This window comes from Dromaius novaehollandiae, chromosome 22 (genome assembly GCF_036370855.1).
Source record: "Dromaius novaehollandiae isolate bDroNov1 chromosome 22, bDroNov1.hap1, whole genome shotgun sequence".
NCBI classification, from domain to species: Eukaryota; Metazoa; Chordata; class Aves; order Casuariiformes; family Dromaiidae; genus Dromaius; species Dromaius novaehollandiae.
In genome coordinates this window covers 3,561,974-3,587,506 of record NC_088119.1, presented here as the reverse complement: position 1 = coordinate 3,587,506, position 25,533 = coordinate 3,561,974, and the positions used below count along the sequence as shown (strand labels likewise).

At 35.9% G+C, this 25,533-nt stretch overlaps 1 protein-coding gene across 1 annotated transcript in view; it reads left to right on the top strand.

Annotated features, from left to right (window-relative positions):
• The first annotated feature begins 1,937 nt into the window (after positions 1–1,937).
• Positions 1,938–25,533, top strand: part of LOC135330579 (gamma-2-syntrophin-like) — a 139,356-nt gene continuing 115,760 nt past the window's right edge. Inside the window, exons 1-3 of the mRNA XM_064524491.1 lie at positions 1,938–2,015; positions 8,630–8,767; positions 8,823–8,862. Of these exons, the coding sequence (XP_064380561.1) occupies positions 1,938–2,015; positions 8,630–8,767; positions 8,823–8,862 (256 nt within the window). The remainder of the gene's footprint in view (positions 2,016–8,629; positions 8,768–8,822; positions 8,863–25,533) is intronic.

The window sequence follows — 25,533 nt, the reverse complement described above, 5'->3', positions numbered from 1 at the left end:
ATCTTTGGTGGGTTTGGCTTGAGGTTTTGTTTGTTTTAAATAGAGGCTGAAAGAAGATACATTCCAAATACATCTTAGACAGAAGTAAGGCAGCTGTTAAGTCAGTTTGGTTGTATATTATTCTAGATTAAAACTTACTGTTGACTTTGTGATAATAAAAATAACCTGCTATCAAAGATTAACATTGGCAGTTGCTTTCAGACTGGAATAAAATTCACAGTTTATTTTATTTTGGTTAGTTTTTCAGAAATGAAAAAAATACTACCCTTCAGTCTACTTCATGGTAATGACAAAGTAGACTCTTGCTTCACTGTAGTTTGGGGGAAGGAGGGAATTAGTAGAATTAGGTAATACAAATATGATTTCAGATTTTTGCTTTTGCTGACAGGATGCATTCTAAAGTCCTCTCCAGTTCAAGTTTAAGGCTAGTTCAAAATATTTAATTTTCTTTCTAGGTTGTATAGATCTATTCTTCCAGTAATTTTATTAGGAAATTGTAAAGCAAAATAAAAACAAGCAATGTGTTTAAAACATCATCTACACTATTTTTTCTGTCATTCTATTTGCTTGCACTTAGAGCTGCTATGTTTGATATGTTCTGCTAAGTTTAAGTAAAGTTTCTAATTGAAGAAAGCAAGAATACTTATATTGCAAATATTATTTATAGTGTTTGTTCTGCTTGCGTTTACAGTGCAAGTAATGCTTTACCAGTCAAACCTTCTCATTACCCATCTTAATTATTAAATTCAGTTTCACAACTGCGTGTGTGTGTGAAGAACACTGTACTTAAAAGGTAAAACTAAAATCAATGATTAAGTGAAGCAAAGCCTCTCCTGAATTCCTGTGCAGCATTGCCTAGTTTAGTGATTAAAGCTTATCAGTGACAATATTTGCCAGATTAATGTATTAATAAACGCTGTATGCTCTGTGGCTGGCCACGTGTCATATGAATGACATACGAATGATGCATTTGTTACTTATTTTCCTAGATGATTATCAGGGACTCAACATTTTCTGTGGCTCAGGCAAGTAGGTGCTTAGTGCTCACATCACCCTTGTTCTAACAAAACATTTCAACATATGCAGAACTCAGTTATGCTGAAGTTTACATAAATGTGGTGCTCTTGTAAAAGTCATTGACAGAATTAGCATTTTAAATTCCTCATCTTTTTTATGCTATTAAATGCTTTTATCTATGCAAAACAGTTATAATTCTGAGTTTTGCATCATCACATAGAGGAAAATACATTTTCTATTACAAATCTGTGTTGTTCTTTCAAACACCATATTGCTGTATTTTTCTCTCAGGATTTATTCCAGTAGAATGTCATTCTACTTTTCAGAATATTTATTATCCTAATGGGTGCAGTTTCTAAGCTATAGCTCACAGTGCACACCCACACACTGTATCATTGAGCTACATGGGAGTTTGCATTTCTATATAGGTTGCAGTTTTGAGGCAAGGCTGTGCTGTGGGCAGTTCCACCTTATTCAGTCAAATAAGTTCTTACATCACGGCTGCCTGTTACAACTCACTTTCGGTGTACCCTCTTCTGGAAGTTGCATTGACGGTGCTCTTCCTCTGTCTATGCAGCAGGCTGTAAACCCATGGGCTTTCAGTGCTACCTTGCTGTTCTTCATGGATGTAAAGGCAAAGTAAAGGGGGCTGGCTGGGAAAAGGGGCAGCTTCTGCATGGAGGGTGGAAGGGGTACATAGATTCAAACTGAGAGCAGCTCTAGGGGAAGGGAGTAGTCTTGCCTCAGCCACAGGCGAAGGCCAAAGGACTGAACTGCTGGGGCAGGCAGCCACCTCTTGTGCAAGGGGTAGCGCAAGACGCTGGTGCTGCGGTCACCACTGCAGTTGCTGCGCTCACTTAGAGCGGAAGCAGAAGCAGCTGGCAGTGAGCTATGTGTGTGTGCGGGGAGAGGCCCTGGGCATGGTCCTCAGACCAAAGCACAAGGTAGAGTGTGTAAGAGTGTCCAGCACAGCCCAGGCCTTTGGACTCTGCGGTTGGGTAAGCAGTAAGGGCCCCTGGTGATGTCCTTGGGCCTAGCATGTAAAGGCACTGCTGCTGTGCTCCTCTGTACATGGAAACTGGACAGTTGTGGCACTGGTGATGGTGAGCAATAGGAATTTAGAGCAGAACGGTGTCTGGAAATTTGAGCTCCCTCCTGTTTTCCCCGTCTTCAGTATTTCCTGTTAAAAGCACAGCCTGATTAAGTCGTTGACTGGGAGGGGATAGGAGCTCAGAAGAAGACCTCCATCAGAACCCACTGGTACTCTCTGACAGAGCACCCGTGTTTTGGAACAACTTTGAATTTTAATCTCATGTCTGGTTCAGACTGTAGAAGAGATGGCTTCAAGGCAGCTAATAGCAGCCCCCCCGTACCTATGAGAGAGTATCAAGAAGACAGAGCCAGGCTCTTCACAGTTGTGCATGATGGGAGTATGAGAGACAACACGCAAAAATTGAAAAGAGAGGTTCAGACCTGATACAAGGGGAAGCTTTTTCCCCAAGAGGACAGCCAAGCAGAGTGGGTTGCCCAGAGAGGTTGTGTAGTTTCCATCCTTAGAGAAGTTTTCAGCCTGGTCTGATCTCAGAGCTGACTCTGATCTGAACAGGAGATTGAGCTTCAAACCTCCCAAGTTCCCTTTCAACCTGAATGATTCTGTGATTGTAAAACAGCATTTTACCTCCTGATCTACAGCAGTTTTGAGTTACTCTTTGAGATACGGGAAAAGTCCATACCGTTTGGGCATCCAGTGGTTAGCATTTTTACAGATGGTTTTGTAACTTGTTCTCAGAAACCCCTAGTATTAGGGAACCATAATCTAGCCAAACAATCTGTTTAAGGACTTCATTATCATTATAATCCCTACATATCTGCTGTCCTTATCCTTTTATTCCATGTTGGTCCATCAAAAAGCCTGTATTTATCTTCTCACTCAAAGCCTCTTAAACCTGGAATTATCTTCTAGTCACGAAAGACAAAGTTACAGTTCTCTTTAGGGTACAGTCTTCCTTCAGATTAATTGGTGTGAAAATTATAAATATTAACCTATTCTATTTTGAATGCCACAAATCCATTTTTAGGTCCTTAAATGAAAAACTTCTTTAGGTCTTCTAGTTATTTTTCATGTCTCTCCTGTAACAGCAACAAGTTTTTCAATGTAGATACCCTTTTAAAGCCAGTCAGAATTCTTCAAGAATGCACGATTCCAGTCATATGCAAGAAGTCATAACTCTAAATATTAGTTTCATAGACAAACAGATCTGAAAGAAATCATTCTGTCCAGGATTTTTGCCATGTAAGAGGATTAGTACCTCTACAGTTTAGACAGATGTTCAATTTTTTCTCAGAATCCCTCAGAGATGAAAATCCATAATCTGTCCCAGCAATCTGAGGACTTCAGTTTATTTGCAGTAGGAGTATGCTAAAGAAAGGAGTTTTCTTTTTTTCCTTATTGGATTGTTCCATTTGTCTTTGTAATATGACTTTAAAACTGTCATCATCTCCCCTGCTGTTCTGTCTTTAAGGTAAACAACCCTAATTCATGCAGAATTACAGATCTCTGGTAATTTTTAATTTTTTGTTCTTGACTCTTTTCAGTTCATTATCTCTTTTCTGTAGTGCGGCCATGAATCAGCACTGTCATAATGTATAAAAAGAAAATTTACTGGGATGCATTAAGTGCAACCTGTGGTAATGGATTACTTCATGGACATGAAATAATCTTCCCTTGTATTCAGCACTGTGAGGGAACATTTTGTACTACAAAGCCAGAGTGCTATGTTCACTTTTGGGCACTTTTTTGTTGCGGGGAGGGAAGCAAATCAGTTGGAGAGAACCAAAAGTAGAGCCACAGAAATGATCTGTGTTTGCCTTTATTGCAACAAGATAGTACACTAATATTGCCTGTTTCCTTTCTTGAAGGAGTGGTACAAGTTTTCCCAATTACATGCAATTGATTATTATTCCTAGAGTGTAGTACCTTCCACTTTTTTCTGTGGTGCTTCATCCCATTTTTTTAAATCTTTTTTGTATTAGTCGAGGTCATTTCAAATTTGAATTCTCTCCTGTTCCAAGAAAATGCCTTCCTTGGTCTTTTGATCACAATAGTGGAAGTTGTGTATAAAATATATTAGAACAGTTATGAGAGAGTAAATTTAAGTCTTCCTTAACTTAGTTGTGAGAGCACTGTGGGGCAGACAGCAAACCTAAAGTTCTATCTCTGCTTAATTTAAAGTGACATAGGATAAAAATTAGTGACCTCACTTCTCACATGTCCTCCCAAACATCAGTAAACCACAGATATGAAATTTCAACAGAGTGAAGTTTTCAGGAAAACCTTCATAATTGGATTAAAGAATTTAATCACTGTTTCTGAGATATAAGGATTATTGATAAAATATTTTTATTTATTTCACTTTAAAAAGTTAAATTTAAGTTCAAATATGATGCTAAAAGAATTTTTTTTACAAATGAAGAAAGCTTATTTAGAAATGTATTTTTGGCAGTTGAAAATCAAACTGCTGTGCTATTGAAGCTATAAATATATTTATTAAGCATAAGAACCAGCCAATGGTAATTTCTGCTGGAGGATCAGTGTGACTCAGTGGACTAGAGCAGAGTATTTTTTAGATACAGCAAGGGAAACTCCTTAGAATAAATTTTCATGCAGGTCTAAAGACACTGACGCCTCTATTCAGTTGGCCAAAATAGTGACGACAAATGATAAAAGCCATTTAGGCGGAGGGAAGGAAGAGAGAGAAGTTTTGAGTTACTGAGAACTTCTGCGATCTAAATCTCTGTAGAAGAGAGAGAAGTTTTGAGTTACTGAGAACTTCTGCAATCTAAATCTCTGTAAAAGAGTTTTAAACTTTTTTTTTATGTCAAATATTCACTAGCATAAAAAGCCTGAAAACTATTGCTGTAATTCAGTATTACATTTGAAAAACAACTATATGTAAACAAGTAAACAGTTTCTGTAAAAGAAGACGGAATACACCTCAATAACACTTTTACATTTATGTCTGCCTTATTTTTTGCAAGCTTTTTCAACATTAAAGTACTGAAGACAAATGCTTGTGCCATTAAGACCAAAGTTTGGCCCATAGATGTCTACTCTGAAACAGAATTCACAGTTGTGACGTTTAGGCTGCAGATACAGTGCACTGAAAGAATTATGATAGTTTGAGTAGGGTCCCAAAATACTACACTGAACAGGGAGCACTCTAAAGCAAGTACACTGACAGAGAGGACCTGCCCTGAGTAGTGAACAATAGAAGTTTGATAAAAGGATGTATCTACAATTCTAGCTCCATCTAGAAAGTGCTGTTTTCTTCTGTGTGGTATTGACAGTTTTTGAGCTTGCTTAAGAAAGTAAGCCTCAGTGTTTCTTCTTTCAAAGACAGAATAGTGACTAAGCTTTCTTAAATGTCACGACTAATGTGATGTGTATGCTACTGTGCTCTCTTTTCTTTTTCTCTCTCTGCACACACATACATACACATACCCCTTTTCTTTTCCTGAGGCCAATGTCTAGAAAACTTATCAGTACGGTATGTATTGGTACGGCAACCAACATTTAATTTCCTTATCTGCCCAAATGAATTTAAACACATATTCCTTTACTTCTCACTATAAGCACCTAAGTCCTATTGAGATGCAACTCTCTAGGCACTTTGTGCATTCTTTTATTACAAAGCACATACAAATTTGGTGTATGGTCTCTAACATTACTATGTCATTTTTAGGAGATACTTCTACTCTTCAAATCTCACTTTCTGATACCAGTTACTGGAACAGTTACTTTATAAAGAAACTTTTTAAAAGAGAAATCAAGACAAATCCAGCATAGATTAAATGTTGTATATACAAGTACATGCAAAAACTAAATTGCCATTAAAATAGTCTTGTTTGAAGAAGCACTTTGTCCATACTGGAATTTGCCTAATGAATGTGGAGTTACTTGTAACACCTCTTTATTACAAAGAAGGAACAGGTGAATGTTCTGAATTCTAATTCACAGCCATTTATAATGATCTAAAAAGGCATAATTGAAAGGCTGAGAGAAATCTAGATTTATTTTATTGATTCTGAAAGCAAATATGGTATTGCTGTTTGTCATCTTAGATCACACTGAAAGTTAGATGGTGTGAAGTAGGTATTCATTTTAATAGGAATAGATGAACTTCAGTGAGACTTTTAGTTTAAATAGCATGATAGAAAACACTACAATATTTAATCACTCTACATGTTTCATTCATTATTTGATGGGCTGTTACAATTAAAAGTTCTGTTGTTTTTTTTTTTATTGTGTTACTTCTAAACATGTGCAACAATTGCTGGCCAGTAGAATGTTCTGATTTTAGATTATATAAAGTGTTCTGTTCTCTCAAGATGTTTCTGTAAAGCATAATCTGGCATATCAGCAAAAGTAACAATGATTGCCAGGCTGGGTGAAGTAGTGATGCAGAACCTTTGAATGGGAGCAAAATTTGGGTAAGCTGATTTTGCAAGGGAATTCTACTGTTTGAAAATATTTGCTCTTTTGTACCGTAGCTGTTAAGGAGATGATGTTGACACAGTTTTCATATCCTGTCATTTATAAAATTGTACTGATAAATCATCTGATCATACTAGAAATTTTAAAATGTTGAAAGTTTGTGAATATAAAGTAATGTTAGTTTACACATGACACTGAACATTTTTTTTCCTTTAGGCATTCCTAGCAGACACTAGGGACAAGATTCATCTGTCCAGAATTAGACACCTGTGTCTGGGTTGTCATTTATATTTATTTTCTAAGTTGAAGTAGAGAGCTATGATGCAATTTGTTTCATTCTAGATGGGTCTGTAGAAGAGATCAGATAAATCATGCTCCGGAAGTGTTTATTTCTCACCACTGGCTTTACAGAATACAAATGGCTGGCCTAGATGGGAAATTCTACATTGTAAACCTTTGTGGCGAGATTAATTTCAAGCTTAAAATATCTACAGGTAGATATCTACTAGTATGATAGGTGTCTGCATCTCATTATAATCATGGAGATCTGGCCAAGCCTCCAGCTAGAAGCACCTGGGTTTCCCATAGGGCCACATACATGTTTAGATTGTCTTGGATATCCTAAGTGTGTTAAATGGCAGCAGTGGCCTACATGGGGCACTAATGAGAACCTTATGAGCAATTCAACTGAGCAACTGCTATGTAAGGGTATATTGAATTGCTGTCTAGGCGGTTTTCCATTTCCGTGGACTATAATGGATGCTTTGGCACTTTCTTTCTGCATAGAGCTACATGACATCAAAATATAAGTGCCTTAAGCTTGAACTGATCCCGCCTTTAAAGACCAAAAGGTTTTACTAACAATCACCAAAGAGCTCTCTGCTTAATCTTTATAGTAATGAAAATATTGTTTTAAAGGTTATGTGCCATTTTTTTTATTTTACTTTTAAATCAGTTGAGGAGCATCCACTCAGTGCACAGGGCATGTTTCTTCTTTAATTCCATTACTCTGTTCTTTACTCAGTCTGCTATTTAACAAAATAAAAACAAAATATGAAGGTGAATGACTTGATTTAAAACAGTCTTAAAAAAAAAAAAACAACATTGTAGCTATAAACCTTAAGTTGTGCTTGATTTCTTCACTTGCACAGAGAAAGTGCACAGTGGTCTGATGGTACTGTTATTAGATATAAATTAATAAACAAATATTACTCTCAAATATGATCATCTGTTTTCAGAACAGGTGCTTTAATCTTTCTCTTCTGTGCGACAATTGTAAAGTTCTGAAATTATACTAGCCTGCTTATTTTAACAACTAACTATAGCATTCTGAATTCCAGTTTAGTAGGAAATCTGTGCATATGTAAGAAAACCAAAAGTCAAAACAGATTTTCTTTTCTGTTAGTCATGTAGAGAACTTTGAGGATAATCATTTCTTCTGGCTACAAGCTATCTTTTAGATTTTACCTTTTTTTAATACAAACATACTTGACTACCGATAGACTTTAGTATGTAATATTCTGGTGATGATGTAACTTCAGAAATATATGTCCATTTGACTTAAACAAATTGAAACCTTTAACACCTATATGTTTGCAGTGTGTATATGTGTGGTTTACTGTATGAAAACAGTTTTGTTCCACAGTAGAACTCTATCTTAAAGGTGGCATTTATGAAGGATACAGATTTTTTTCCTGAGGCAGTAACAATATTACACTTCTCCACCTCTTGTTGAAACTGAAAAGTGCATACATACATGTATATATATATGTACATACATTTTGCTTCTAATACAAATTAATAGCAAGTTGTATGACTAAAAATAAACAGAATTTTCTACAGCAAAAAATCCTTTGTTGAACAGTGCAATGGGGAATATTTTTTTATATATTAATACCTACTTCAAAGACCATTTAGCTGTCTTTTTACAGTACAGAAGAGGCTTTTTATGTTTAATCCATTTGAAGCCTAAAAAGCAAACCAGTTTTCCACTTTTTATAAAGAATGCTTATTTATATGCATTTTGTGTATTGAATCGGATAGAGGTTATTTTTTATCATTATGAAGTGTTCACATAATTAAAATCTTTGTTTCTATTTCTGTGCCTTGTTTTCACAGACTAAAACTGGTATTGCATTGTTGTATGATGAAGTATCTGAAAATGCCTATGACATCCGACTGAAGCTTACAAAAGAGGTATTAACAATTCAAAAACAAGATGTCGTCTGTGTTAGTGGAAGTGATCACAGTGCAAATGTAAGTGCTTCTAGATTTCTATGTTTTTGACTGTATATTTTAATGTCTTCTACAGAGATCAGAATATGCTATTGGAGTGCGAGATATGTTATTCGGTAATAGAAAATATGTAATGATCAATATTTCTTTTGTGCATATTTGGATTCTTGTAGGTAAGAACTTATTTTTTTATCTACAAGATGGTATGTGTCCTTTATTCTGACATGACATTACAAGAAATTAAAAATCTATAAATATTGAGAGTACAATATTCTTCCACCAAATATCGTTAGCTTATTAAATGAAAAAAAATAAAAGCAAGAAAAAGCTGTATTTCCAACTGAAAGCATTTTAAGAGTAAACTAATACAAGGAGTTTTCTTCATTGATGCATCAAGTATCAACAATTGTCTGTTCAAGGGCATAGAGCTGGCTGGCAGAACACTTGACAGATACTTACTTGCTTCATTTTAATTCTTCTTCAGCCACAGATGGAGCTTACTCAGTGCCAGCATATGTATGGTGTTCTTTTTTTTTTTTTTTTTTTTTTAACCCAAATTCAGTTACAAAGTTTTTCTAAAGCATGTGGTGTCCTTAAGCTATAGAAAAGTCTTCTATATCACCATTTAATATTGTTGCTAGAAAATCTAGAGACATTTTGTATAATGAGTACAACAATGGCATCTGTGTTTTGGACATCTTCAAATAGCATCTTTTATTTCCTCATATGAAAGTGTTCCTCTTAAATCTAAGTGTAGATATCCCAAATTTACTGAGTAAAATAAATTTCATGAACCATGCTGGTATTCGCTAGAACAATGCATGGCAGCCTCCTCAGAGAGAGGGCAAAAAGGGAGTCTTTTGTCTATTTGTTATATGGCACATTTCATCTGAACATAAAATCTAGCACTAGGAGTTATCATGTAAGTTTATGATATCCTGTTGAGGATTAAGAGCCAAAAAGTATATAGGGGTATCTGTATATGCATACACACACGCACGCACGTATACATGTGTGTGCATATGAGAGCGAGAGTGAGAGCCTGCTTATGTAACACATACATAAATTTCTGCTACAGTAAATATCTGTATTTTTTGTTTAATATCACACAAAAACAAACAGCTTTTAGAAGTTAGAAACTATATACTGGTTTCAAACCTTGTCTGTGTAATTCAATGGAACGTGACTTGCTTTTAAAAATGTGCAAAAAGACTGCATCAGTGGGCAGCTAGTGGAAGAACACTTAGTGAAGTGAAAGGCATGTCACATTCCGGTTGGTTTGCTGAAATAAATATAAGCCTGAGCCAAAAATCGTCAGCTTGTATATACTTTCCACTTCGCTGAGAAACATGAAAAGGTGCAGACTTTAACTACAGACATTATTGGTAGCACTGAGAAGTTGTATGCAAACTGTGGTTACAAAAGTCATAGTAAAATGTTTTATGGCTGCAATTCATGGTGTCTGTACATATAAGCATACATGATGGCTCTGGTCTTGGTGGTATCTAGATGCCTTTTGTATAAATTTTCTTTCATTGAAAAAGAACAGAAATTCATCCTATTTAATTCTGAGATAGTTCTTGACTGAATTAGCACAGGCTGGTTGCATCTGAGAAAAAAAAAAAAGTATCAAATCTGTATCTGTATTGATCATCTTTCATTGAGCAAAAAAGCAAGCCTGATGCACTTTACTGCTACATTTTATGTGTCCCCTAAGTAGCATTTCCTGGAAGAAGACAGGACAGGAAAACAGGCTCTGATAATACTTGGAATTTTAAGATAAGAAGTAGGATTTTGAAAAAAGTTCTGGAAAGTAAGAGTCAATGTAGAGTACCAGAGCTCTGACATGTAGCCACTGTGTACGAAATGAGCTGAAGATCCTAGGTTGTATTTCATGACGAGTAACAATTAAAAGTAGGTAAGCCTAGAGATAAGGGCATAGCCTGGGACTACGTCAGAAAGTAAACAGCTTTTCCAGTATGTAGAAGTAGCATTAATGTGTAGAAGTGAGGGAGTTTCATATACAGTTCAGATGGCAATCTAGGTTTGAGTTGCAAGGTACTATGTGGCTCTAGATATGAAGTTCATTAAGAAGGAATTCTTCCTCATTTCACTGTTTGTAGGCAACATGGTAATTCTGCCAAGCTGACCTTTCCAGGAAAACACTGAAACATCAGGTGATCATACACAAACAACTGGGTCTTCCTCAACCTGTCCAGTTGCCTATACTGTGGTAGAGCCTATAGCTTTGTACTTTTCTAAATTCATTTAATTCTCATCTTCACATGTTACTTTGATGTTACGGCTGAACTTTTTCCTTGTTTTCTTTAATGGACAGGATAATATTTTTCTCACTATTTTTCTCCATATTGCTATAATTGGTGGGGGGGGGTTTAAACAAATGCATTGAATTTATATAATAGAAATTATAAATTGAAAAACTGAATTGTTTTGAAAATCTTAATCTTTATCATTTGTTTATGATAATATTACAATATTATTACTATTACAATATTTATTGATTGTTTACATTAATCCTAAGTTATCCTTAAGTTTTCCTCAAGTTTTTTGTAGGTTTTGTTGCTGAAGACTCTAAAATGTAAATTACAAAGCTCTTACCTGTTGCTTTTCTATGGGCCTTTCAAGATCTTCTCAAGTTGTCCCTTCTTGAAAGTGTTATCTTCAATCTGCATGAGTTTCTGTTGTCAAACTCAAATGAGAAAAATGGATTAAATCAAGGCTTCGTGGCAATATTTGCTTTGGTTTACTTTGGACCAAATAGAAACTTTTGGAGCATTAGTTTTTAAAATAAATGCCAACTGAGTGTAATGTAAAGATGAGCATTTTAGTTTTTACAGAATATAAATTACCAGTATATAGGAACTCAAAGGCAGAATTTGAAATCAGGGTGAAATAGCTGGAAGTCCTCTAGCACTCTCTTTGCTAACTCTAAAATTTTGAAGAAAAATTCAGAAGAGCTAAATGTTTTAAGTGTTTCAAGAAAATAATTTTGCTTGTCCTCTATATGACTATGTATAATTCAATATATTAATAGAAAATTGTAACCTGAAAGGCATTTCTATAGCAGTTATAGACAATCACATTGTCTTACTGATTTATTCTCCTCCTTTCTATACTTTGCCTTTATTATTTATTATTCATAGTTAATCTGTATTTTGCACACAGCCATTCATCACACTATTTCCTTTATAACAAAAACAGAAATAACTCATTTGCTTTCTTTATGTAATCATCTCAGATATGTAGGAGGAAAAAAACTTCTGCTTTTAGAGTTGCTTTTCGTAGGTGGAATATGTGAATGGGAAAATATTGAAAGTTCTGTATCTACTTGTGACAGTACTTAATTCTCTAGCCAGTTTTGTGGAAAGCATTCCATGTTACCTGTTCTGCTCCGCTATCAGTTCTTTCTCATATACTTCCAGCCTCCATGGGGCCGACCAGTTCATTGAGCTTGTGCAATACAGAGGACTACACAAGCCACTGGGGTGGGTTGGACTTTCAGCAACACAGATTGCTCCATAAGCATCTCACATTGATTGTACAGATAAAAGGCAGGTCCTCTCACTGTAAAATACTACTAAGAGTAAATTACTTCTACTAGCATCATCTTGACCTTTACTTGTTTCGTATTTTGTCTCTGCCATACATTTTTAAACACTGAGAAAGCTGTTCACCTGTTCATGAGAAAATGTAGAGCTGGTTTTCTGTAATTTGATGGCAGTTCATCCCATTTCACTAGCCCATTTCACTAGACATTTGACTTGGATGTAAAATAATAAGGGAGAGGAATGTGGTTTGTGGAATTCAAGGTATGTATAGAAGAAATAGGTAAAGAAAGAGTTGTCTTTGCATTTCGATACCAGATTCTACACAATAGAAAAGATGGCTTTTAAATATGTAAAAAAATCCTTCCAGAAGTGGAACCACTGTGGGAAATAATATGTTCTCAGTGTTTGATTATATATTATTTGATTATCTCTCTATATATGTTATTAAATATGTGTTCCTTCCAACAAAATGTTTCAGTCATTCAGACTTGGAAAGTCCAAGCACTCCAAACAAGTCTTTGTGACTTACTTCACAGGGTTCTCATTGGTAGGAAAAAGGAGAATGTATGGGAGAATCATTCATAGAAGCAAAATTTGAAAATACTGACAGAAAAACAGGTAATTTTTTTTCAGGATGAATAGTTTAACAATACCCACAGAAGCAAATTGGTTGTATGGTAGCTAGGGAAAGAATCCATTATCAGTTAAAGGAGAAACAGGACGGCATTTGTTTCTATGCTTTCATAATATGATGTGCTTTACTAAGATGTGATATTTCTGTAATTTTTTGCTTGTCCACTTGTTAAAATTAGTTTCCCATATATTGCTAGTGCCTCACTATCTTACTATCTAGTAAGTGCTATCTTACTTCTCCTGCTGTCAGCCCAGTTTTATGCCTCTCCACTTTTCATAAACATTTTTTCTTTTCCTTTCTATTACCTTTCTGTGTCTATTCCCTGCGAAGTCCACTTGCAAAGTAAGAAAAAAAAAATGCATTTAGCTTTTTATCACTATTAATCAGTCCCTCCCACAGAGCTGAATTGTCTCTGACTTGATCAGTGGTAGAACAAATAGGTTTCTGATGCAGGCTCTTGGCTTGTTAATTGGAAGAAGACTCTTCAGAGGCTTTTGGGAGACTAATATAATTAGAATAACAAAAGCTTCACATTCTGGGCACACAATCCAGTTTCACAGGTCTTGTCTTAGCTGGAGTTTGCCACATCGAGATAAGGTAGGTGAATAGGGACAAAAAATAGCAAGACTGGTTGTTTTGTTGATCCAAAAAAAAAAAAAAAAAAAAGAAAGAAACAAGCATCTGAATGTACTGTTTAAATCTCTGATGAGACTGCTATGACTTTTTTTCTTTATAACTCAGATGCTAATAAGAACAGAAAAGCACGTTCTTTTAGCACACCTCTAGAGAATAGGTCTGCATTAAAAGTTTCTTTATACCCCAAGTACATTTCTGTCTAGGTAACTACTAATACTACTGTTTGCCCAGTGCCCATTCTGCCATAAGAGCTAATAACTAACATTTCTATTTATCTGGAAATATCAAGCTGGTGATTAAAGAAAGACTTTTCTTTTTGAAAATTAGATTTTTTTGTATGGAGGAAATACATTATTTAGCCTTTTGTTATTTATTTTCCATACTCTGGGAAGCTGGCCTAGATATTTAGAAGACAGATATCAAATAATGCTTTAGGATATATTATTAAAGATCATAAGCTCCTGTTGCTGTCACTTTGAGAACAGTTAGAAGTTTATATCACAAAATAAATAATAAATATGAGTATTCATCAGCATGACAAACAGAAAATAACTTTGGTTTATTATTAAAGGCAAAAAAGTAACTAGCATTGACAAAAATAGTAATAAATGTACAGAGGAGAATAATAAAAGGGACACTGTAGATATCCCTGAAAAAAAAATCTCCCTGAGATATGGTCAGAATCTAGCTGAGGTTAAGTGCCCTTACCAACAAGGTAGAAAAGAGAGCAATACAGTATCAGTATTTCTGTGTTGCTAACCAGGCAAACAGGCAGACAGATATATGCATCCTTTATTAAAATTTAAATTAATCTGTTATTGTACATAGGGCCATGACAAACTGTCAGGATTGGTAAATTGCTACTGTATATATTGCAAAAGATTGTGCAACAGTTAAAAATCTTCGATAGCTAGATGCAGAATATCTGACTGTGTGGAAACATAAGCATCTTTAGTGATAGAACAGGACACCGGTGGATACAGCCTCTATTGTTCATCTTTGCCTTCACACCTGCCAACATGTAACAGCGAATGCCATTGAAATTATTCAGCTAAAGAACAGCTGTGTTCTGGAAGGATTTAGCTGTAACTCTTGTTATAGCATGTCTTTTTACTTGAAAGAAATCAGCTTATTCTTAATGGAAAAAGAAAGAAATATAACTATATATTGCCACTGGGGCCATATATGTAATAACAATTAGCAACTCTGAAAATCCAGATTTGTAGATGATCTGCACAGCCTTTATCTATATTGTTGCTCTCACAGTCTGGGATCAGTCCAAGTCTCAAATCTTCTCTTATCACCAAAGATAGCTCCTGTCCCAAATTAATCTTACAACTCAGTGAGGGAGTTCCTGGAGATTCTTGTGAACCAATATTGTCACTGAGAAATCTGTAATATGATCACCACACCCTGGAGAATGAACTACACTGTGGTTTCTCAGACTCATCCTTATTAGAATAGATCACAAGATAATTTAGATTGAAAGGGATCTGTGGAGTCATCCAGTTCAACCTCCCACTGAGATAGGGGTGGAGTCATCTAGTGCAACCTCCCACTGGAAGCAAGGATAGCTTCCAAGTTTGTTCAGGTTGCTTGGGGCCTTGTCCACTCAAGTTTATAATATCTCCAAGGATGGAGATTCCACCATCTCTCACCAGGGCAGCCTGTTCTAGTACTTAACCACTTTCACTGTGAAATTATTTCCCATTATACTCAACTGGAATTTCCTTTGCTGCCAGTGGTGACTGTTGCCTCTCCTCTTTTTATTGTGCACCTCTGAGAACAGTCTGGTTCAGTTTTCTTTATAATCTTCCTTTAGGTTGGCAGGCTTTAAAAATAGAATGAGTGACTTCGTTTTACTCTATCAAAAATGAACTAAGACTTTGATCTGCAGTAATGGAAATAGTTATAACAACATAAACTGATAAAAACACCTTATTACACTTAGCAAGGATCATCTACAGCTGTCCCAGATCTCAGCTTGCATGTGAAAAGATCTGCTTTGCCTCTGTACAAACCTCTACTGGTCCTGGCATGCCTCAGTCAATTTTTATAGCTGCATTTTTTTTCCTGTTGCTTTGGGGTAAAGATGACATCCTGTACAAAAAAACAAACAAACAAACAAAAAACCTGTGTTAAAAGTTCCAACTATCTCTTATATTCACAGTACTCTCTTGCTTTCTGTTTACCTGTCTTTTATTACAGCTTACCTCCTTTTCATGGCACTGGAGAATGAAGCATCACATGTTGCCATAGAGGATTACTGCATGCTTTTCTCTCTATTGAGGTTTCTTGACCTGTATTTCCATTTTCTGCTTAATTTATTCCACTTCCTGACAAGTTACAGTGTCTTTTTAAGACTATAAAACTATTTCTAAGACTATAAAACAGTATTTTAAAAATCACATGGATTTAGGGCTAAAATTTATACAGACAGCCTTTGAGCAAAAAGCTTCTGCTGAAGGCTAAACATGTTACAACCAACAGTATAACACATTCTGTTGTAAAACCGGTCTTTGATTTCCACCCTCCTCCAATACATGGAAGAGCCTTTACATTATTTTTCATTGCATCATATAACAGTTTACCTAGTTAAGGGTAAGGTGCTGGTGGTTACAGTTCCCGATAGAGCCGTATTAACAACCCTTAGAAATACATGAATATGGCAGATTCAGTCTTAAGTGGCTGTGAAATTTAGGTGAAACCTTCACTGTTTTCTTAAGATTTGTGATACTCATGGTCTTTCATAAAGGCTGTGGGACATATGTAAGTAGTAACAGGAGTCAGTAAGGAAGCAATCAAAATTCAGTGTTTTTTGGCATTTAATTAATTAATTAAATTTAATAATTTGTTTTTTGATCCCAGACTACAAAGTACTGCAACAAGGAACCTCTCTAATCCAGTCCTAGATACTGGCATTGCAATTCTTCTGAAATGCTGAATGATATGTGAAGTCTACTAGCCTTATCATGGGTGCCTATACTAGTCAGTGATAAATCATAATCCAGTACCATCTCTAGTTACAGCTGTCATGTACACTCTTTCTCCCAGGCATAGTTTTTCTTCTGACTTCCACCTTGATAGAATTTTGGCAAATGCAGTCCCTTCTGTAGTTTAAAATCCTTATTTCTAGCAAGAGTGTTGGGCAAAGGGCAGACTGCATCCAGTAGGAAGTGGAAGTGTGCTGCTCATCAGCGAGCAGTGAGGGTTATGTGAGTGTAGGTGGAAATCTCAATACATGGCAGAATATTAAATATATGCAGAGCAATATGCTGAGGAAGCTCTGGGATTGAACAGGTGGAGGGGTGTAGCTGAGAAAATCCTTGTCTGCAGTGATCTCCCCACCAAAGGATTTTACATATTCTTGTTCTGCCCTGGATGTCTGCATTTGGTGATACATTTTACGTTTACATTTTACATTCTCACAGCATCTGTCTCTTCAATCATTTTTTATCTTATAACTTCCTGTGGCAGCTTCAGCAATAAGAAAAGATTTGGCTGATATCTTAAGTATCTTCATCTTCTTATCCCTTTTTGTATCATGCTATTTCTTTCCTTGCACCCATGTGGGACTTGTTACAGACTTGTTTTAGCTCTTCTTATTGTACCTTTTTGTTCCACTTCTTCCTGTCCCCTGAATATTTCCCAAGGGATTGGCTGGTAAATTCTGCATTATTGTTTAAGGCTGGCTTTTGTTTTGTATCGTCACCCTGCCGTGTCACTTGGAGAAAATTTGGTGCCTTCTTTCCAACATCTAAGATGGCCTTTTGAGGTTATTCTTTCCAGTAGAGGAGATTACAACCACAGAACTGGGAATAAAGTTTCTTTATCTAATAAAAACAACAAAGACTTTGAACTACTATGAACAATGCAGCAGTGAATGATTTCCTTGCTTGCATTTTCCTAGCTTGCTGTTTAGCCACTTACCTTGCTTAAGTTAATAGTGTGTTATGGTTTGAGATGGAGCTGGCAATGTGGAGGCTAGATGGTCTCAGGTACCAAAGCACGTTTAATCACAGATATATGGACAAGTGACACAGCAGCCTTACAATGGAGGAGGTGGCAGGAAGAGTTTGGGCAGGCCAAATGTTGACATTTCTCCTATGACCTGCCTGTGCCCTGGCGGTGCAGACCAGGTGGCCCTGGAGGACATGGGGGGGGGGGGGGGCCAGTGCCCTTGGGCACTCCGGCAACCTCCATGGGCGCTTTGCTGGGTCCACGCGGCAACCTCAGCACTCTCGGCTATGGGTGAAAATGCCTGGTTCTGATTGGCTCAAATTCCCGTGGCACCTGGCGATTGGCTGTTGCTGGGGAAGGGGGCACACACAGCCTGCCCCTCTGGAAGGTTCTGCATGCTGTGGCAATGGGATGTTCACAGCTTTCAGTGTGATTACCAGGTTGTTTACCCTAAAATTACTCCCTTATTCTTGTCTGCTTCTTTCTAACTATAGTACAACCAGTGCCAACTGCCAAATAGTCATGACTGCCGGCTAGCATCTCCTAGCCTTGTTATGATTTATCTTGGATACAAAATAGATAGTAAAATGCCTATTATTTTTTCCACAATGCATGACGAACAATTGTTTAAATAATTATTTCTCCTTTTCTAGAAGGCCTTTCTTTGCTGTATGAGCGTACTTTTTTAGAAAGAACTCAAATTTCGAAGTGTTTGTTTGTGTATATTACTTTTATAGCCACCTAGGATCATTACATATATATATGCTGAATATATATATATATATACACACACAGTGTATATATATATGTACTATATATATACACAGTATATATATATATACATACTGAATCTTCTCCCAGATATATCCCTTTATATCAAATTGTGTGGAAAGCTTAAAGTACCTCCTCATGAAATCTCTCCCCTTGTTCATTAACGCACAAATAGAATACTCTTCATAATGAAGGATCCCCTTCCTCGACTGCCAGTGCTGGATGTTGACAATCTGGTAATGATGACAAAATGGGTAGACATTGATGGGTGGATGTAAAATCCTGCTACAAAACACTAAACTGAATTCTGTGATTGTTCAGTGACAGACAGCAAGCAGCACCAAAAATTAGAACTATAATTGGCTTCTGACATTGGCCCTTAAGCTCCATTCACATCTCTAGAAAAGTCTTTTATATGTTTGTATCCATCCACATGCAGAGATAAACTTTTCTATCAAACCATTGTATTTTAAAAGAACATAATAGGTCACCTATGTCAAGAGCTATCTCATAACTAAAAGACAGGTGTTTGACCACATAGTTCTCCAAATTACATTTAAAAAGTATCATAAGGCAAGTCTCGATGTTCTTTGAGAAACTTTATTAAAGCTGTTGGTTGTTTTCAGCTATATCATTCTCAGGAGTTAGGTCTGTGAGCCAGAGTTTATGATTTATTTGTAGGGAAATACACTTAAAATGAGGAGGGTAATTCATGTTTTTCCTGACATAGAAAGATTTCAGAAGTGGATTAAAAACTTTTTGAAAAATATATAGTATTAAAGGATAGTTTCAGTAGCAATGGAAATTGTTACAACCTCCACTTTATGCCTCCAGTTACCAACTAGTCTCTTCTCTAGTTACTGATCTCTTGCTCTTCTATTTGGTGTCTATGTTTTCAAGTTTGCATTGCATTTGTTTTTCAACATATTCTCGCAGCATTCTTGGAGTTCTTTAAAGTTTTTGCCTTGCTGCTGTCTGTTTCAATATTGATGACTGAGATCTTTTAAGCTCCCCAATCTGTTTAGTTATATGTGCTATTTCAATCTAGAGCTCTCCTGAAATTGTCTCTCCCTGAAATTCTCTCTCCCAGGGCTTCTAAAACCTTTTGGGACTACATCTAAGCAAAAAAATGCAGGCTTAATTAACAAATATATTTTTGGTACTGCTTTCATGCTTAAAGCTTTGGAGAGCTACAGGTTGTTGAAAGCGACATAAGTACTGAACTGCATCCTGCCCAAGTCTGATTTCATCTGTGGTCTGTGCCTGTCAGCATCTTAGGTTAGGGCAAAATCCTTTCTGCTTATTCACATCGTGAACAGCTTTTTTATGCATTGCAGTTGTTTGCCCTTGTGCACAGAACAAGATCTTGTTCTGAAATAAAGCCCTTGTCTCTGAGCTACGTACTGTGACAAGATATAAACCCACTGGTTGTGCTCTGGCCTCCCTTCAGAACAAATGTTGTTCCATGAGCATGATAGTGACTGAGGAACAAACAAGTTGATCACTTCTAAATATTACTTCTAACCACAAAATTTAGTTTAACTCCACCCTTCCACTTTTGCAGCTACAATGTTTTTTTTTGCCTAGAAATTGCTTTTGCTTCTGTCGTGATGACTGCTGATGTTAGTCTTTCATGAAAAGCAAAGTGCTTCCTTAAATGCAGTTGCATTGTCTTTGAACATATCTAAGCCTGTTCATGGTCAACAACCATGAACTCCAGTGTTTCCATGCTTTGGAACAAGACAAAGGTTTTATTCAGGCATGTACAACTGGATTTCTGGATTACTCCTTCCCCCTCCCTCCCTCCCCCCCCCCCCATAAGCTACATTTTCATTTAAAGGCATTTAAAGGACTTTTTTTTTTTTAATTAAATACTGGCTTTACCAATAAGATGCTTTTTTTATTTACCCTTTTGGTTGTGTTCTGTGCTCTGACTGTCTGCCCTAACAGGTGGCTGGACTCATTTTCACAGAGGGTCCTGTCCATCCTATAGTTCTCTCTACCATGCACCTATAAAATTCCAGGAAATAGCTTTTTAACACTGGATATCTAATTGGCAGCAAGAACAAAAGTGCAAAAATTGAAATGAACTCACAGACAACATTCATATCTGCACACAATCCCTATATGCTAATTCTTGTGAGTCGACTTTGGTTTCTTGGACCAAAGAGACAGTGTTTAGGAATTTTATTTCTATTCAAACCTTAAATAGAATTCACAGGAAGAATTCATCTTATGCACCTACATTTTCTAACTTTTCATTTTATGACCTTTCAATGATTTCAGTTTTTCCAGAAACAGATAGCAGATTTAGTAGAGATATCAAGATTGGAACCCATCATTTTGCAGTGGGATTTACGCCCAGAGTTAGGCTTTGTTTCAACTTCTCCATTTGTTTGTCTTACCCATCTGTTACAGGCTTTTGCCTGTCATCTTAAAATTCCAGTTCTGTGTAGCAGTACTTTTTTATGAAATGATAGATATGTTGGTCCTTGAAACCTCTTGTTATTATTACAGGGCTATGTAAAAAGTGTTAGAAGTAATCTTAATCTTGCAAATTCCATTATTCTGTAATATTAAGAAAATTATAGTCCTATTTGGGCTTTGGCAGTGAGTGTGTATTTCTGCGCTTCCCTCTAAAAGATTCCTTGATTGTAAATTTAGGGGAAAAACTGAACATCTAATTTTATAAAATTTTGTGACGAAGTATTGACCATACAATGCTAAAACTTTACAACAATGAGAATGTTACTGGCCTACTCTTTTTTAAAATTAACTTTTCAAAGAAAAAGCCTGTTTCCAAAATATACATTTCTCCACAGTAAACTAAGTCAAAATGAAACAGCTAGGCTATACAGTCACAGAACTGCTTCTGCCTACCATGCACTTAGGTAAATCTGTTTTCTCTTTTTATGTTGGTACTTTTGATACTGGTCAATTTAATCTGTTTCTTAAAGCTTAGAAGCTAGCTAATATCATTCCCAAAATGTTAACCCAATTCTTAATGATAGGTATTACACAGCCAGTATCACTTGGAAAAATGGACAATTGAATCCTTGTCTACTTGCAACAATAAAAGGTCCCACAAAGGTAGGAATGTTTCATATTGGTATCCTGAACAATTACAGTTTTAATAATTACATTCTGTCTACTCAAATGCACCTTGAAGTTCCATGCAGTCCACTTATTCTTCCTCTAATCTCCTAGAAACAAGAGACCCAAAAGCCTGTTATGCTATCTGCTGTAAGAGGTACAGAATTACTTCTGCTTTGTAGCACAATTTGAGTAAGTGATCTTTATAGTGTACACATCGAGTACTTTGGAAGCCTTCAGAATGAATGGCTTTAATGAATAAAAAATTATTAAAGGATATAATTAGTAAAACAAAACACTAGTTAAAAACAAAATAGTATTAATTTCAGATTTTCTGTTCAGATTCAGATTGATAATTTGTAACACTTTCTAAAGAGTTTTCCTTGCCTATACAGAAATAATATTACATAGTTATCATACAGTCAACTGTAGCGCTATATTTTTGTGGTTGTTTCTTAAGACAGCTACAGATGTCTGCCTCACTTTAGCCTCAAACCATAAATAAATTAATCTGAATAGAAAAATTATACATAACATACAGGCAACTAAGAGGTAAAATAAGCTGTCTCTATATTTGAATTATACAAAAACATTAGGTTTTCATCATGCATAAAGTTATCATTTATGTCTTCAGAAGATTTGGTTTTTTACAAATATTAGAGTTTGGTTTTGGCATGAAGTTCTTGTATTAGAATTTTGTTTCATAACTGCATACAAAACTAGTATAATTTTCTGTCCAAGTTTCATTGCTATGAAATTTTGTCTGCATAAGTACAGATTCAGACCTAAGATCTACTGAGTCTAGTATCCTTTTTTCAAAAGGAGCCATTAATGTATCCCTAGGAAAGGATAAGGATAGGGCAGGAATATATGATGCTTTTCTTAACACTTTCCCTGCCTGAAGTTATTCAGGGTTTTCCGAAGCAAAATGTAGTTTGTATTAGCTCTTAACAGAATTATTTTCCATGTCCAGTCTAGATTTTCAGCATCCAAAATTTTTTTCTCATCAGACGCTATAGATCTGCTACTCATTGCACAAAGAATCACCCGTTTTTGTTCAATCTGAGCCTAGCTCCTAACAGTATCATTTGATACCTCCTAATTCATGTATTGCAGAAGATGATAAAGACTGGTTCCTATTCACTGTCTTCCATGCCACTTGTGTTTTTTTAAGACTCTCCTGATCCCCAGTCCATCTCTCTTCCTGGCTGAGGAGTTACAGGCTATTCTGTTATTCTTTGTACAGAAGCTCTTTCGTCCTTCCATCATCCTTATTGGCCTTCTCTAAACCTTTTCCAGAAGTTTTACATATGAGGGGACCAAATTGGTATACATAATTCAAGGATAGGTGAACTTTGGAATTTTACAGTGGTATAATTTACATATATGTATACCTGTATATATACATACCTGTATACACACACACACTCACACATATATTTATTTATATATTTTATCTCTATTCTTTTGCTTAGACTTCCTAAAATTTGATCTGTGTTTTTGACCACTGCTGAAGACTGAACTGATGTTGTTGTGGAACTATCTATTTTAACCCCAAGGTTTGACTCCATTATAGAAATAACTGATTTAGAAATAATCCTAACTTTATATAAAAGTAATATATGTGGGGGAAAAAAGTCTCTCTCGTTAACACTTATCTACTATTGTCTTTTATCTGCTATTTTATAATTACTATTTCATGAGATCCTTCTGCAGATATTCCAAGTTCACTCATCCTTCTTGTCTCAGGTATAAGCAGTGAAGATAATCTCACTATCTGACCCTGGTGATTTGCTATGTTATTTAGTCAATTTGCTCCTAAAGTTATTTCAGAATCATACAGATCCATATATCATTTGTGCTACAAGGAGTATTGGAGGAACATTTCTATTTTCTTTCACAGTAAGCCCTAATGAAAAGTGTTCATTTATCTTCCCTCTAACAGCTTTATTTTCTCTTAGTACTCCTTTATATCTTCATCATAAATTGGCCCTGCAGTTTCTTTGGCAGACCTCCTGCTCCTGATATATTTGAATATTTATTATTATTTTTGATTGTTTTTGATTCTTTGATTCTTTGATTCTTTGTTTCTTTTTGTCAGTTGTTTTTTGAACTCTCTTTACTTCCAATGTCTAATTCTGTTTTTATATTTCATTTGCTTATGTTCCTTTCTCTTGTCTTCATTTCAATATGATGTCCACTCCTTACATCTGATAACCTCTCTTATCCTGCTATTTAGCCATGCTGCTTTCATTTTGTCTTTGTTAAGCTTTGTTAAGCCACATTCAGTGGCTCTGCATTTCCAGCGTGGTAACCTTAAGTAGTCTTCACACCGCCTATGAAGATTTAATATTCAACTTTATATTCCTTTTTACCAGACTTCCTTACTTTTGCATAATTCCTCTTTTGGGATCAAAATTGCAGTGGAATTTTTGAACTTGCTGCTCTTGCAGATGTTGAATCTGAAGTACACAGTGGTTGCTGCTACAGAGTAGATCCTTTGTGGTATTCAAGACAGGAGCAAGTGTTGCATCTAATCTTTGAGCTCCATAAGCAGCTGCTCCATGAAGCAGTCACTGATAGACACCTACATTTTATTGACTGTGTTATATTCTGGTGTGATATTTGTCTGATCTACATGAGGTTAATTTAAATCTGTCATCAGTGTTATATTTCTCATTTTCATCACCTCTTTGCATATCTCGGTTACTGTTGTCAACCTAGTTGACTCGTATCGTTGTAATATACAGTCTTGCTTGTATTTAGCTTGGAATCCATAGAGATTCTGTTTTATTTGATGAGGTAGTTGGTTTATTAGTTTTCTTTGAGTCTAAGCTCTTTTTTCTCACAGAGCCTCTACTCTGCTGTTCATGCAGACTATTTTACCTTTACTATATGTATGTATATTCATGTATAGTTTTCATCCTGGCATTACAGTCGTCTTCTACCTCTCCAAAAACCCTTCACTTGAGCATACAGCATTTCTCTGCTTATATCCATAATACAAGCATAGTCCACAATAATGTTCATCTGTACTTCTTTCCCAGCCCTACAGTTTAAAATTTCACTTACAGCCTTCCTGAATTTTAAGTACCAGCAGCTTTGGCTTATTTACAGGCCAGATGAAGTGTGTGCCTCCTGAACAGGCTCCCTTTATTTCAAAAATTCCTTCAGTTTCTGATGAATCTGAATCCATATTTCTTGAGTTATCTTTTCAGGCAGACATTAGAGCTTTGTCTGTCTCCTCAGTCCTGTGGGGAGTATTGGAAGCATTTTGGGGAATCTTACTATAGAAGTGCAGGTCTCCAACTTACTTCCTTGCAATCTAGTTTTTATCTCTAGAGCTTATTTCCTGAATTTCCTTATGTTGTTGGTACTCATGTATATCAAACCTGCAGACTCCTTCCTGTTTTTTTCTGGGCTGAGCAAGATTCCTGTGAGATGTATCACCTTGCACTTGACTGACTAGACTTTCTGGAGTCTTCTCCCTGGTGTCAAAAACCTGTCTATTTGCCTGATGGTCATTTACCACTGTTTCAACTATCTAGGATCTCAGTTTTAAGAAAGATTCTCACAGCAAGAAAATACATGACCATCCTCCACTGGGAGAACTACCAGTGGAGTTACATCCTGCATCACTAACCTGTGCATCCTGTCATGAGACTAGACTTGGGGATCCTGCTATATGATGTTCCTGAAAGTCTCTGTAATGAACCATGTATATATGCTGTCTTTCCCGTGCGGAAGGAACTCAGACATATGATACTAACATGGTAAATTGCATAACTCTCATCATCTTGCATGAATTCTGCCTTCATATCTTCTTTAAACAGATAAAGTTCATACAAATATTAAATACTTAGAAAAAAATATAGGCATTTTGCATTAGTAATACAGAATAAATTGTACTTTAATCTTTAGGTGCCTCCCTTCTTACTCTGTAGGATGAGGCTACTTGTGATAGATTTAACTAATTTTATTTCTATGGGTGAACCCAGATATTGTAGCGGATAGTACCATAAAAAGCCCATGAGGATTGTAATAATTCTGCATTTAGAACTGAATTAAATCTGTGTTCATGAAATAACATGATAGATCATGGTTTAAAGAAAGATAAAAAAAGA